The sequence below is a fragment of the Rana temporaria genome, chromosome 1 (genome assembly GCF_905171775.1).
Source record: "Rana temporaria chromosome 1, aRanTem1.1, whole genome shotgun sequence".
In the NCBI taxonomy this organism is placed as follows: Eukaryota; Metazoa; Chordata; class Amphibia; order Anura; family Ranidae; genus Rana; species Rana temporaria.
Window position 1 is genome coordinate 568,544,521 of NC_053489.1, and position 13,131 is coordinate 568,557,651.

At 47.3% G+C, this 13,131-nt stretch overlaps 1 protein-coding gene across 10 annotated transcripts in view; it reads right to left on the reverse strand.

Annotated features, from left to right (window-relative positions):
- The window catches only part of PCM1 (pericentriolar material 1), a 229,552-nt gene that overhangs the window by 18,467 nt on the left and 197,954 nt on the right, over positions 1-13,131 (reverse strand). For all 10 annotated transcript variants that reach the window (XM_040334550.1, XM_040334544.1, XM_040334515.1 and 7 more), the window contains 2 exons: positions 978-1,138; positions 811-883 (listed from right to left, as the gene is read on the reverse strand). In XM_040334550.1, coding sequence (XP_040190484.1) covers positions 811-883; positions 978-1,138 — 234 coding nt within the window. The remainder of the gene's footprint in view (positions 1-810; positions 884-977; positions 1,139-13,131) is intronic.

Genomic DNA, 13,131 nt, shown 5'->3' on the forward strand with positions numbered 1-13,131 from the left:
GGGAGGGGTTATATAGAGTTGGCTGAAGCTGGGACTCTCTCGTATGCTCCTAATTGTGGATAGATTGGAGCTGAACATTCCTGTAACACTCCTCAATGTGGAACGGCAGAAGCTAAGCATTGATCATACTGTCCTCATTGTTGACAGGCTGATCGTGAGCATTGTGGATAAGCTGAATATTTTACCTTCATCTTTGTGAATATGCTGAAGCTGAGCATTGCTCATGCCATTGTGGATAGACTGGGAAATTCTGATATCCCTCCTCATTGTGGAGAAAATGAAGCTATGCATTCTTGTTACCTTCCTCACTATGGATTGGCTGAAAGCTAGCACTTCACCACCCGGAAACTCTGCCTTTTTACCCTCGTGGGCACTCTCTGGCAAGAGTCCTCCACCACTGTACAAAAGGCCAACATGATGGCTTTCCTTAACACACTAAATACATAGAATGTACACACAGGCAGAACATTTTGAGAAACATCTATGCTACTGCATGCTACTGTGTACTAGACCGACTGTCACTACACTTTTTGTCCCCCAAGCTCTGGGAAAGCTTGGCAATTCTCGCCAATGTATTACGAGCATGTGCACACTAGAACACCAACATCAAGTTCACGCTTCTGGGAAGCAAAGATGTTTATTTTTGTTAAGACAAAGCCCAACCACTACAGTAGTGCCCAACTACTTTTGCATAGGTTAATTTTCTGAAACGTTAAAAATAAATATCAGCAGAGATAATGAGCCTCCCCCTTTCAGTCTCTGCTCAAGCCTATAAGTAGCACAATCAGCAGGTGAAAACATGGACATTACCTGCTTCTTGTATGCATAGTTCTGCTGTGTATTCACCCTCTGTTTCAATTTCATTGATAGGATTTTTCAAAATCTACAGAGCATAAAAATGATAAAAGCAGTCATTTTAATACTGTACACAACGCACTGTTCAGTAACAACATTAGTAGAATATACAATATGCCAACCTGTTCCTTTTCATTTTCATCAGTGGTTTCAGCATTGGCTTCCAGTGATGTCTGTACATCCACTGGGCGAGCTTCAAACTCATAATTCTCTTCTTCCTCCTCATTCTCATCTTCTCCACTTCCATAGTTAGTCAATGCTTGTGTTTCTGCTTTGGATAAACCTGTCACCATAATGAAACACAAACATGAAAATACTTGATGCAAAAATATCATAAATTAAAAGTTAACTTAAAAATTTTACTGGAAGTATAATTTTTCCCCAACTTGACTACCATACAAGTCTTTCCTTGCAAAGTAGTCAAGAATGAGGTTTCCCTTGCCAGCTGGCTGCCCTTGTGCACCGATTAGGCAGTGTATAGCGTAGAGATAAATACAATTCATAAAGTAGCACAAAGAAGCACCATTGTCAGTTTCAAAAAAGTAACGTTTCTTTTATAAAGACATACCAGGGTTGTTTGTGTCATGTTTGGGTGCACAACATGGTATGTACACTATTATGATCAGTATATTATGGAATGGCTTTATCTAGATGGCTTTAGACAGCAAGGAAAAGAAAAGGGATTAGTTCCTTTTGCCTCAGCTTCTGGAGTCTCCAACAACCATCAAAAACACAGAGCTACACATTAAAGCGGGAGTTCACCCATTTGTAAAAAAAAAAAATTTCTCCCCTTAGCTTCCTGCTCGTTCGGTCTAGGGGAATCGGCTATTTGTATTAAAATATGAGCAGTACTTACCCGTTTTCGAGCTGCATCTTCTTCCGTCGCTTTCGGGTATGGGTCTTCGGGAGCGGGCGTTCCTTCTTGATTGACAGCCTTCCGAGAGGCTTCCGACGGTCGCATCCATCGCGTCACTCGTAGCCGAAAGAAGCCGAACGTCGGTGCGGCTCTATACTGCGCACCGACGTTCGGCTTCTTTCGGAAAATCGTGACGCGATGGATGCGACCGTCGGAAGCCTCTCGGAAGCCTGTCAATCAAGAAGGAACGCCCATTCCCGAAGCCCATACCCGGAAGCGACGGAGAGGATGCATCTCGTAAACGGGTAAGTACTGCACATATTTTAAAATAAATAGCCGATTCCCCTAGTAAAAACGAGCAGGAATCTAAGGGGGAAAAGTGCCCTCTAAGGGTGAACCCCCGCTTTAAGGAAGATTGCAGGGCTTTCATTTCCAGTGATGTCAAGAAAATCACAAGACATAATACGCAAGGTTCTCTACGCAAGAAAATAATGGCACTGTTTTAATACAGCCAAGCACGCAAAGATGATTACATGGTTACAGTTTAAAAGGGAGTAAGATGGCTTCTCAACTCTATAGACCAGCAATCCGATAATCTGCAAGCCTTGTACAGGATGACTGGTGTATCAAGGAGGGTGGAGTTTGAGGGTCATAGGTCAAGGTGATATGAGAAAAGCAAGATCAAGGTAATGGAAATAACCTCCCCACTTAATGAACAGGAGGTTACCCATAACCCCAAGTGGAAAAAAAATGGCATCAGCTGAGCTCAATAGCATAATCCGGTAGGATTTCTCAGATAAGGACAATGTGGGGTGCCAATGAGAGCATGTTCATGAACATGGGGTCAGCCATATACTAAAGACAAAAAACCTGAATAAGAAAGTCAGAAATAACCCTAGACACTTGGTAAAACAAGGATGCGTGGAGGAGTCCAATGAGGATTCTTTTGCCCAGTAAATGCTCCAAAAAGGATTAGTCAAAACTAACTGTAGCTCTTTCATACAATGTAAAGAGGAGCTCCAGTCATATTTCAGAAAATTAAAAGTCAGCAGCTACAAAAATTCTATAGGCTTAGAATAGTATAGGATTTTTTTTTTCAAGAATTATACTTACCTAGGTGGATACAGCATTGGTACCACCTCTAAGGCTGATAATGGAGTGATCAAATACCACTGGTTGCTCGGTTCTCAGTGCTCCCTGAGCAGAAAGCTGGTGACAGTCATCGCTGTCTGCTCCCCCCCCCCAACACTCACTAGAGCGCTGAGCTGTGGAGGGGGTGCCAATCCAGGCATGTGGGTGGATTCCGACCATATGGCCGTGATCTTTCCCAAGCCTGGACTGGCTCTGTGACGTCAGTTGTGCACCCTTTAAGCCATAAAATTCTGCACATATGCACAGAAACTAGAGGAATTCTGAAATTGTATTTATTTTATATTTAGCACAAGAATGGCTGGGTCCACAGAGGGAACAGTCCATTTCTTTTGAAATTCCTGTTATGGGGTACTAGGGAGGGGTAATAACCTTTGGAATTAGGCCCATCATTACATAAAGTCCAATCGACTTAATCAAGAATAGGGAAAGGTTTTATAAATGTTGCCCTTTTTGAGCCTAATGGGGTATGTGGGGACTGGTGGAACTAGATGTATCTAGTATACACTGCCTCAATCAAATAATTCAAGGTAGACATTTGGCGAGAAGGTAAAGAACCAACTTCACTAAATTCCATATAAAGAAGTTGGACAAATCCAGTTTTTTCACCAGCCTTGCCTGGATCATTATTTAACCTTCAATACCATTAGTGGATCCAGCTGTGTTACATCAGACTTTAAAAAAAAAAATCTGTTTTCAGGCGTGTAACGGAATGACCCGTGACAAACAGACTTTGGAAGGATGAGGGGTACTCCTGTGCCAGCGTCACTAATAACTCTTGTGTCTAGGGTCACCCTGTGTCCCTTTTGGGCATAGGGTGACTGAGAAATATTAATTAGAAATTACAGGACAGGGGACATTACTGATTGCAATATCTCAAGATCCTGTAATATGAGCTAAGTGTTGGTTTATTCTGACCCGATCGGTCAATAGAATGACTCTTTCAATGCTTAGCCCAGGCTATTGAGTTGTTAAATGAGGCTGGCTCCTGAAAGGCCTTTCATTGTGTGATAACATTGTTTAAAGCCTATTGATGATCAGGTGTGAATACCATTCTGTCGGAGACAGACCGTCTGTCTAAAGATGTGGATTGAGGGGAAATCATTGTGTGATGGTGTTTTGTTTGAATTCTATTAATAAAGGAATGCGACTTCTCAGGTGTAGTGATAAGGTCATGTTAATTATAGACCGGTGCCAAAATGTCTGGAATGTTTAGTAATTAGCCCATCTGAAGGTGTATTGAAGCCCCCCCAGTGTGTGATGTGTGGGTGGAGAGTTTGATTGTTCCTGTGATTACTGAAACATGCCTTGTAAACTGTATATAAACTTGAGAGCCAACCATTAAAAATGTTCATACATTTGAAACCAGAACCCAGAGCTGTGTGTCTCGGTTATTCTGGGAAATGGGATGGATCGGGTCCTGTCGATTGGAGTGTCAGATAAGCTGTCGTGGGTTGATGGAAGGTCGTAAATGGTGGTGACCGTTACAAGGCGTAAACCTCATTCTCAGGCAGGAACATTTAAAAACATGGCACAGTTCTATCAAAAAGCGTTTGCTGTCTTGAAATATAATGAGGAAATGGAAACTATTGTTGTATATTTGTGCAACATACACATTTTTAGCTACTGCCATTATTTTAAAAAGGAGCTTCTAACAAGCATTTGACTCAAGCTATGTTAATAAAAATAAACAGCTTGACCTTTTGACATAAATGACTCATGGCATGTATGATACTATACTTCCATCTAGAGTTTGGTGTAAAAAAAAACTTCTCACATGAACCGACGTAGAAAGGAATGTGTCAATGTGGGAATGGCTACTCAAACTTTCTAAATAAGTGGCCAGCAGCACAAGCTAAATGTGAGACTTGGGGATGACACTAAATCTACACTTTGAGAACCCACGTTCACTGCAATCACTTAATCGGCCTTGGGGATCGCAACCCAACTATAATGCAAGCTAATTGACTTTTTAGTGTATCCTTATAGCATACAGACCATTGCCAATCATCATTTGCTAGGAAGGTTAGAAGCTTATGCATGTGTGTCGTATGCATATTTGTAGTACTCTATATGCCCTGAATTGTTTTCCTACAATTTTAAGTAGTATGCAGATGCTACATTTTTGTTTAGCAAGAGCACAGTAGCTGAAAAGATACAAGCAAAACACCAACCACACCCAACAGAACTAAAGAGGACTCGGAGGAAAAAATGGATTGATGCAAGGACAGAGGGCAACATAACTGCAGGCTGCAGATGGACTCTGCACCGCCAATAGCTGTGCTGCAAGCAGCACCAGAGTTTTTAGTAGAAAGAGGACTGGGGGTGTCTGGTACAGTGGGACTGTCCCCTCTGTCTGCAATCACATATACTGTGATCGCATGATGATAAAGTAATGTACAGTAGTACTCAAAAAATACAGATGGTAGCATGCGAGTGTCGGATGGTTGTGGGTGACCAAAGTCATTGTCAGCAGGAATAAATCAAAATTCCATGCGACCCCTTGTAAGCTGAAGGAGCAGCAGGACATGTTTCCTACATGGAGCACATCCTTGTACAGCAGGTAACACCAGCGCTCATTCCCCCAGTGTTAACCAATTCCGTGGCAAAACAGAAAAAGGATTGTGCCCAGCAACCAATCCAAATGAGGCCGCTACTGATGCTCAAACCTATTGGCCGCACACCAAAACTGTTCTTCAGAGAAAGGGCAAGTGATGAATCAGATCCAGTGGCTCTGAACCCAGAAAGTGTGCCACAACTAATTTTTACCATAATGGAGTCTGAAAAATGCTCCAATTGCCCCCTTCCAGGCTATCCTCACAATGCCACAATAAAGGAATAAATGTGTTAACCAAGACTGACAATGACAGTGCCATCAAAGACAACTGTAGCAGCAATGCAGATGAGAGTTAACTGAATAATAAAAAAATAAAAAAGATTAGACCTATTTAGCATCACTGGCACATGTTCTCTGAAAGAACAGCAAACCCGTGCTGTTTCTTTAGAGCCCTGTGTCGTGAACGGTGTCTCCCGTGCACATGTACAGGAGTGATGTCATCACGGCTCCTATCACAGAGCTGGAGTCCGCAAACCTATAAGCAAACGGGTGAAGATGGATGCCCCTTCAGCTCTGACATCTTGGCGCTGGAAGAGCTTTGTTTTAAAGGTAAGTTTAACATAATGTGCTAGTATGCGATGCATACTAGCACATTGTGATATTGCCTTGCAGGTAAAAAAAAAAAAGTACAACCGCTTTAATAAAGTCTAATGCCGCGTACACACGATCATTTTTCGGCATGAAAAAAAACGTGGTTTTTCAGCATGTCCAAAAAACAAAAGTTTTTCCAACTTCATCATTAAAAACGACGTTGCCCACACACCATCGTTTAAAAAAAATGATGAACAAAGCGTGGTGACGTACAACACGTACGATGGCACTCTAAAGGGGAAGTTCTATTCGCCTTTGGGCTGCTTTAGCTGATTCCTTGTTAGTAAAAGACGATTTGCGCTTTTCTGTCTGTTACAGCGTGATGAATGTGCTTACTCCATTATGAACGGTAGTTTTACCAGAACGAGCGCTCCCGTCTCATAACTTGCTTCTGAGCATGCACGGGTTTAAAACGTTGTTTTAGCCCACACACGATCATTTTTTACAACCCGTAAAACGACATAGTTTAAAACAACGTTAAAAAATGCAGCATGTTCTGAAAAACGACAAAAGAAAAAAATTAGAAGATGAAAAAACGATGTGCAGCCCACACGATCATTTTAAATGACACGTTTAAAAACGTCGTTTTTTTTCATGCCGAAAAAATAGAATTTTTGTACTCACCGTAAAATCCATTTCTCTGAGTTCATGGACGGACACAGCAGCCTTTGACCTTAGGGTTATATCCACTTCCTTCCAGGAGAGTTAGGCAGAAACAAAGCACTTTAAGTGTTAACAACACTTTCCTCAGTGCAGCTCCTCCCAGGGGGCGTGGTTCCCCGGGTATAATCCACCCCCTGCTCTAGCAGCTTCAGTTCGTAACAAGCAGTACAAACAAAAAGGAGGGGTGGGTGCCGTGTCCGTCCATAAACTCAGAAAAATGGATTTTACGGTGAGTACAAAAATCCTATTTTCTCTTCCGTTCATGGACGGACACAGCAGCCTTTGACCTTAGGGATGTCCCCAAGCAGTGTCAAAAAATTTGAGGGGTAGGAAAAACAAACACAGCAAACCAAGCTACACCCCAAACAAAACCGGAGTTACTCAACGGAGGAACTCCAACTTTAAACTGCCGCCTGTAACACCTTGCGGCCGAAGGAGGCATCATAAAATGCACTCACATCCACCTTGTAAAACTTTGAAAAAGTGTGGACCGACGACCAGGTCGCTGCCTTACACACCTGTAACACAGAGGCTTGATACCGGAAAGCCCAAGAGGCACCGATCGCCCTGGTCGAATGCGCCGTAACCCGAAAGGGAGGCGCCCGCCCCTTTAGGGCATAGGCCTGAAGCACAACCTGTGGTATACACCTAGAAATGGTGGCCGATGAGACTGCCAGACCTATTCTGGGACCAGCCACTGACACGAACAGCGAGTCCGACTTCCGGAACGGAGCCGTAGGAGAGAAGTACACTCGTAGGGCCCGAACCACATCCAGGGAAAGTAAAGTGACCTCCTTCTGTTTTTTCAGCTGAGGACATAAGGATGGAAGAACAATGTCCTCATTAATGTGGAAAGCCGAAAACACTTTCGGGAGAAAAGACGGCTGCGGCCACAGCACCACCTTATCCTTATGGATGACCAAATAGGGGGCCTTGCAAGACAAGGCTGCCAGTTCAGATACTCGTCTGATCGAGGTAATCGCTACCAGAAAAAACACCTTTTGTGATAGAGTCAACAAAGGGGTCTTTCGGATGTTCCCAAAGGGAGCATCCTTAAGCACCAGAAGGACTAAATTCAAGTCCCATGGGGGTAGTGGATGGCGCACCGGAGGAGCCACATGTCAGACCCCCTGTACAAACGTACGCACCAAGGAGTGCGCCGCCAAGGGTCGCTGAAAGTAAACGGCCAGAGCCTAAATCTGACTCTTAACCGTACTCAAGGCGAGAGCCTGATCCACTCCCCGCTGTAAAAAACAGCAGAATCCTAGACACCACGTATGAACGAGGGTGCCACTTCATCTCCTCACACATAGAGATGTAGGCCTTCCACGTACGATGGTAAATCCTACGTGAGGTAGACTTCCGTGCACGCAGCATGGTAGAGACCACCGAGCCCAACAGGCCTCGGTCCATCAGTACCTGGCTCTCAACAGCCACGCCGTTAAAGCCAGCGACTGTAAAGCAGGGTGGAAGATCGGACCCTGCGACAGAATATCTGTTCTCAGAGGTAGACGCCAGGGGCTGTCTGCGACCAGACACACCAGGTCCGCGTACCAGGAGTGGCGCGGCCAGTCTGGGGCGATCAGGATTGTTGGAATGCCTTCAGCTTCCACTCTGCGCAGCAGGCGAGGAAGAAGCTTCAGAGGAGGGAAGGCGTAAATCAGTCAATAGTGACCCCAAGGAGCCACCAACGCGTCTGATGCGTCCGCCCACGGGTCCTTCGACCTGGCCACGAACCGTGGCACCTTCCAGTTGAGACGGGACGCTAGAAGGTCCACGTCTGGAGTGCCCCACTTTTTGCATAGACCCCGAAACACTTCCGGGTGAAGTGACCATTCTCCTGGGTCCACTGATTGGCGACTTAAATAGTCGGCTTGCCAATTCTGAACACCCGGAATGTACACGGCCGATAGAGCCGGAACGGATCTTTCAACCCACCGAAGGGTCTGCGCTACTTCCAGCACTGCAGCCGAGCTTCCTGTGCCTCCCTGATGATCGACTTGTGCCACGGCCGTGGCGTTGTCGGACTGGATCCTGACCGGTCGGCCCTGCAGCTCCAGGGACCACCCGGCAAGGCACAGCTTGAGTGCTCGGAGCTCCAGAACATTGATCGGCAGGCGAGACTCCTCCTGAGTCCAGCGCCCCTGGGCTGACTGGGTGCCCTAAAACGCCCCCCCCCCCAGCCGGAGAGGCTGGCATCCGAGCGACCACTGTCCAGTGACATGGCAGAAATGACTTCCCGGCCCGAAGCACCGGAGACATTAGTCACCACACCAGGGAAGACTTGACCAGTTGACTCAACTGAATCTGGGAATCCAGAGAAGACGGGAGCCTGTCCCAACGTGACAGAATCTCCTTCTGTAGTTCCCTGGTGTGGAATTGGGCATAAGGAACTGCCTCGAAAGAGGCCACCATCAGGACCCAGAATCCTCATTCTTCTGGGTCAACAACTGCTGCACCGCAGATTGCAGAGTCTGAAGTTTCTCCGTTGGGGAAAAAAACTCTCGCCTCTGCGGAATCCAGGACTAGCCCCAGGTATTCCAGACGCAGAGACGGAAACCAACACTGACTTCTGGATATTCAGAAGCCAGCCGAACTCTTGGAGAGTCTGACACGTGATAGACACGTCCTCTTCTAATTCTGAGCCTGAGGAGCTCTCAGAAGAAGGTTGTCCAGATATCCCACAACAGCGATCCCTCGCTGTCTCAGCAGGGCCAGTATCGGGGCGAGCACCGTGGTGAAAACCTGTGGTGCCTAGGCCAGGCCGAACGGGAGGGCCACAAATTGAAAGTGATCCTCCCCGATCGCAAAGCGCAGAACCTCTGGTGCCTTGTGCATACGGGAACATGCAGGTATGCGTCCATGATATCCAAGGATGCCATGAAGTCCCCCTGATGGAGCGCTGCTATTACCGAGCGAATCGACTCCATCCTGAATTTTTGCACTTTGACAAAGCAATTGAGGGCCTTGAGGTCCAGGATTGTACGGACCCCTAATTTTTGGGGGCTACAAAAAGATTGGAGTAAAACCCCTGAAACCGTTCCATTGAGGGAACTGGCACAATCACACTCCCCTGACCAGAAAATCCTGGACAGCCCCTGACAGAGCCTGCCGGCGAACCGGAGGAAACTGGGAGGTTGGAAGGAAAAAATCTGTTTGGTGGACAAGAGAGAAACTATCTTGTACCCCGAGGAAACTACTTCGCAAACCCAACGGTTGGAGAGGAGACACCACCACCGAGCCGCGAATTTGCGAAGCCGGCCCCCCACCCGAGACCCGGGCGGGGAAAGACCTTCATGCGGAAGCAGGTTCGTCCGCAGGCTTGCGTAACCAGGGGCGCTTCTGCCCTGCAGCGGGGCGCCTTAGCACCTTGCAAACTTTTTCCTGCAGCACAGGGCGCACAAAAAAAAACGCTTTGGCGTAGTAAAAGAGGGCCCTTGCCTACGACGAGGCTCCTTGCCCTCCCCAGACTGTGGGAGCAGTGTGCTCTTACCACCTGTGGCATCCTTAATGATGTTATCCAGGGATGCCCCAAAAAGCCGCTCACCCTTAAAGGGCAAATCCACCAAGGCGCTTCTTGGAGGATCGGTCCGCAGACCAGCATTTCAGCCACACAAGGCGGCGTAGTACCACCGCATAGGCGGAGGCTCTGGAAAGCAAGGGAAGCGTATCCAGGGCCGACTCACAGACAAATGTTAGACCCTGAACCAATTGTTCAGCCAGGTCCTTGCAGGTCTCGGAAGCATCCTGCTCCTCCAGCTTCTGCAGCAACAACTTTGCCCGTTCAGTCAGTGTCTGCGACAACAGAGATCCCGCCACAACCGGTCTCACAGCCGAACCCACAACCGTGAACATAGTGGGCCACAGCCTCCACTCTCCTATCAGTGGGGTCCGTAAAAGCAGGAGCCCCCAACACAGGCAATGTGGTGGCCTTACTCAGTCTGGACACAGGAGGGTCCTCCTCGAAGGGATAACAGGCCGCAAAGTTTTTTAGGAACAGCAAAAACTTTTTGTGGCGTTTCCCATCCTTACATAGCAAATGCTCCAAATAAGGAGCACAGGGAAATACTTTTTTGCGGTGCTGGGTGGCTTGCGGAACACAAAAGGGACTGGCACAAACTGGTGCTCCCGCCAAATCCTCAAGTTTATGAGTATCACGCACCGCAGAATAAGAGCTCCAACAAATTCTATCATTTACTGACCCTGAGGCAGAGTCATCCTCACAGTCCGTGTGGATTAAGCCTGCATTGACAGAGACATCCCAGAAGCAGGCTCAGGGAGGGGGCGCTTTGTACCCCCCTACTGGGCACCAGCTGCTTCAAACCTGGCGAGACAACGCCTCAAGTACAGCCGACATTGCCTCAACAGATGCGACAGGAGCAGGGGAATAAAGTATAACTCAGGCATTGCTGGGGCAGAAAACACCAGGTTCAGGTTCCATATTGCCCCACCGCTGTGTACTGCAAGACAGAACAAACCACCGGTCACCTCCTGGCTGCAAAAATAGAAGCAGAGGCCTCCCAGGGACTCACCACCCCACCCAGCTGCAGAGAGAGCTGAAAACCTGAGGTGTGCTCTGATGTGCTGGCTGTGCTGCGTCTGTCACCTCAGGGAAGAATCACAGCGTTTCACAGCACTAAAGCTGTCGCAAGAGACCAAGAGATTTCCAAGATGGCCGCCGTCTGAGGTAAAAAATCACCTCATACAACACAGCAGCACCCCCCAGAGTAACAACACAGTCCCCCATCAACACACGGGCCCCGGGGGTAATAAAGAAAACCCAGGAGGCCCCCCTTCACAGCCGCTACCCAGTCAGGGGAAGGAGGGAGAGGAAGGGGAGAGAGGAAAGCAGAGCGGACCCTCAGTCGACCTCCCCAGGGAAAACACCAGCCATACCACCTTACCTGAGCAAGGGGCCACTACTTACCTGTCCTGCGACCACCGGCTGGAGGTATCCCAGACAGAACCAACGTCCACTAACGGCATGGCTGTCAGCCAGACACACTATGACAAACCATAGAGACCGGTCATATGTGTGTCCTGGAACATGTAGTTCCCCGGCCGCCCCTGGAGCAATGGGGCCTGTCGTGGACGACCCAGAGCTGAGCTGAGGGCCGGCACACGCTCGATGGCCGAACATGGGGGGACTACAAGAGTCAAGACCCAGCCTGTCACCCAGTCGGCTGTTGATAGAAGAATCACAGGATTCAAAAATGCAGGAACAAAATAATAAAAAGCGAGAAAATCGCAAGAAAAAAATCTACAGAGTGCCTGCCTCTCCTGTCGTTGGGCAGAAAAAAAACTGAAGCTGCTAGAGCAGGGTGTGGGTTATACCCGGGGAACCACGCCCCCTGGGAGGAGCTGCACTGAGCAAAGTGTTGTTAACACTTAAAGTGCTTTGTTTCTGCCCAACTCTCCTGGAAGGAAGCTGATATAACCCTAAGGTTAAAGGCTGCTGTGTCCGTCCATGAACGGAAGAGAAATGATCGTGTGTACGTGGCATAAAAAATCTACAAACTACACCTGCTGGGTAAAGTGCACTTGAAAATCCATAAAACATTATGCACAAATTAGGCATTACTCACTTACCTTCACCCCTAGCCTTCAATTCTCCAAGCCATCCCCATTTGAATGCTTAATCTTAAATCGGGCTCCTCACAGACAGGACTGATCTCAGACATGGATAAACTCTTATGATATGGTCTCTCAGGGGAAACAGTTACATGCGCAGATGGGAGGAACACCTTGGAGAGGAATTATCTCTTGCACAATGGAAAACTATATGGTCCTGTGCAGCCAAGAGCTCCATTTGCACACTCTATAAAGAGAACACATAAGGTGCTCTTCCTTTGACACCAGACACCATCTCGCCTACATGCTATATACCCATCGGCCTCGTAACGCTGCTGGAGATGTCTCCAAGACCGGGGCATGTTATTCCATAGTTACTGTAACTGCCATTTCCCTTCAGCCTTGGAACAAGAAAACCCGCCACTCCAGGTGAGACCAGAAAGCCCAAAGATCCAGTAGGTTCTCACCTCCACAGACAATGAGAATAGAAGAAATGGCCGCACACTACTGTAGATCAAAATCCTATTTATTTGGACATCCAAAAACTACAAGAATGAGAATGCTGGGTAGACGCATTCACACACTTCACATGCCATTAGTCATTACCTTCAGCCTTACTGGTGCTCGGTCCAGGGACTACTCCATCGGCTGTTTGAGGTGGATATTCCTCTCTCCCCTAGGCTTATTTTATTGGGTCTGCTTCCTTCTAAACTACCCAGACTAGCCAAAAAACTGGCCACGCATATACTAACCGCAGCTCGACGTCTAGTGGCCCTTCACTGGAAACAACGAAAACATCATCTTTATGCTAGACTCAAGGATGTGGAGG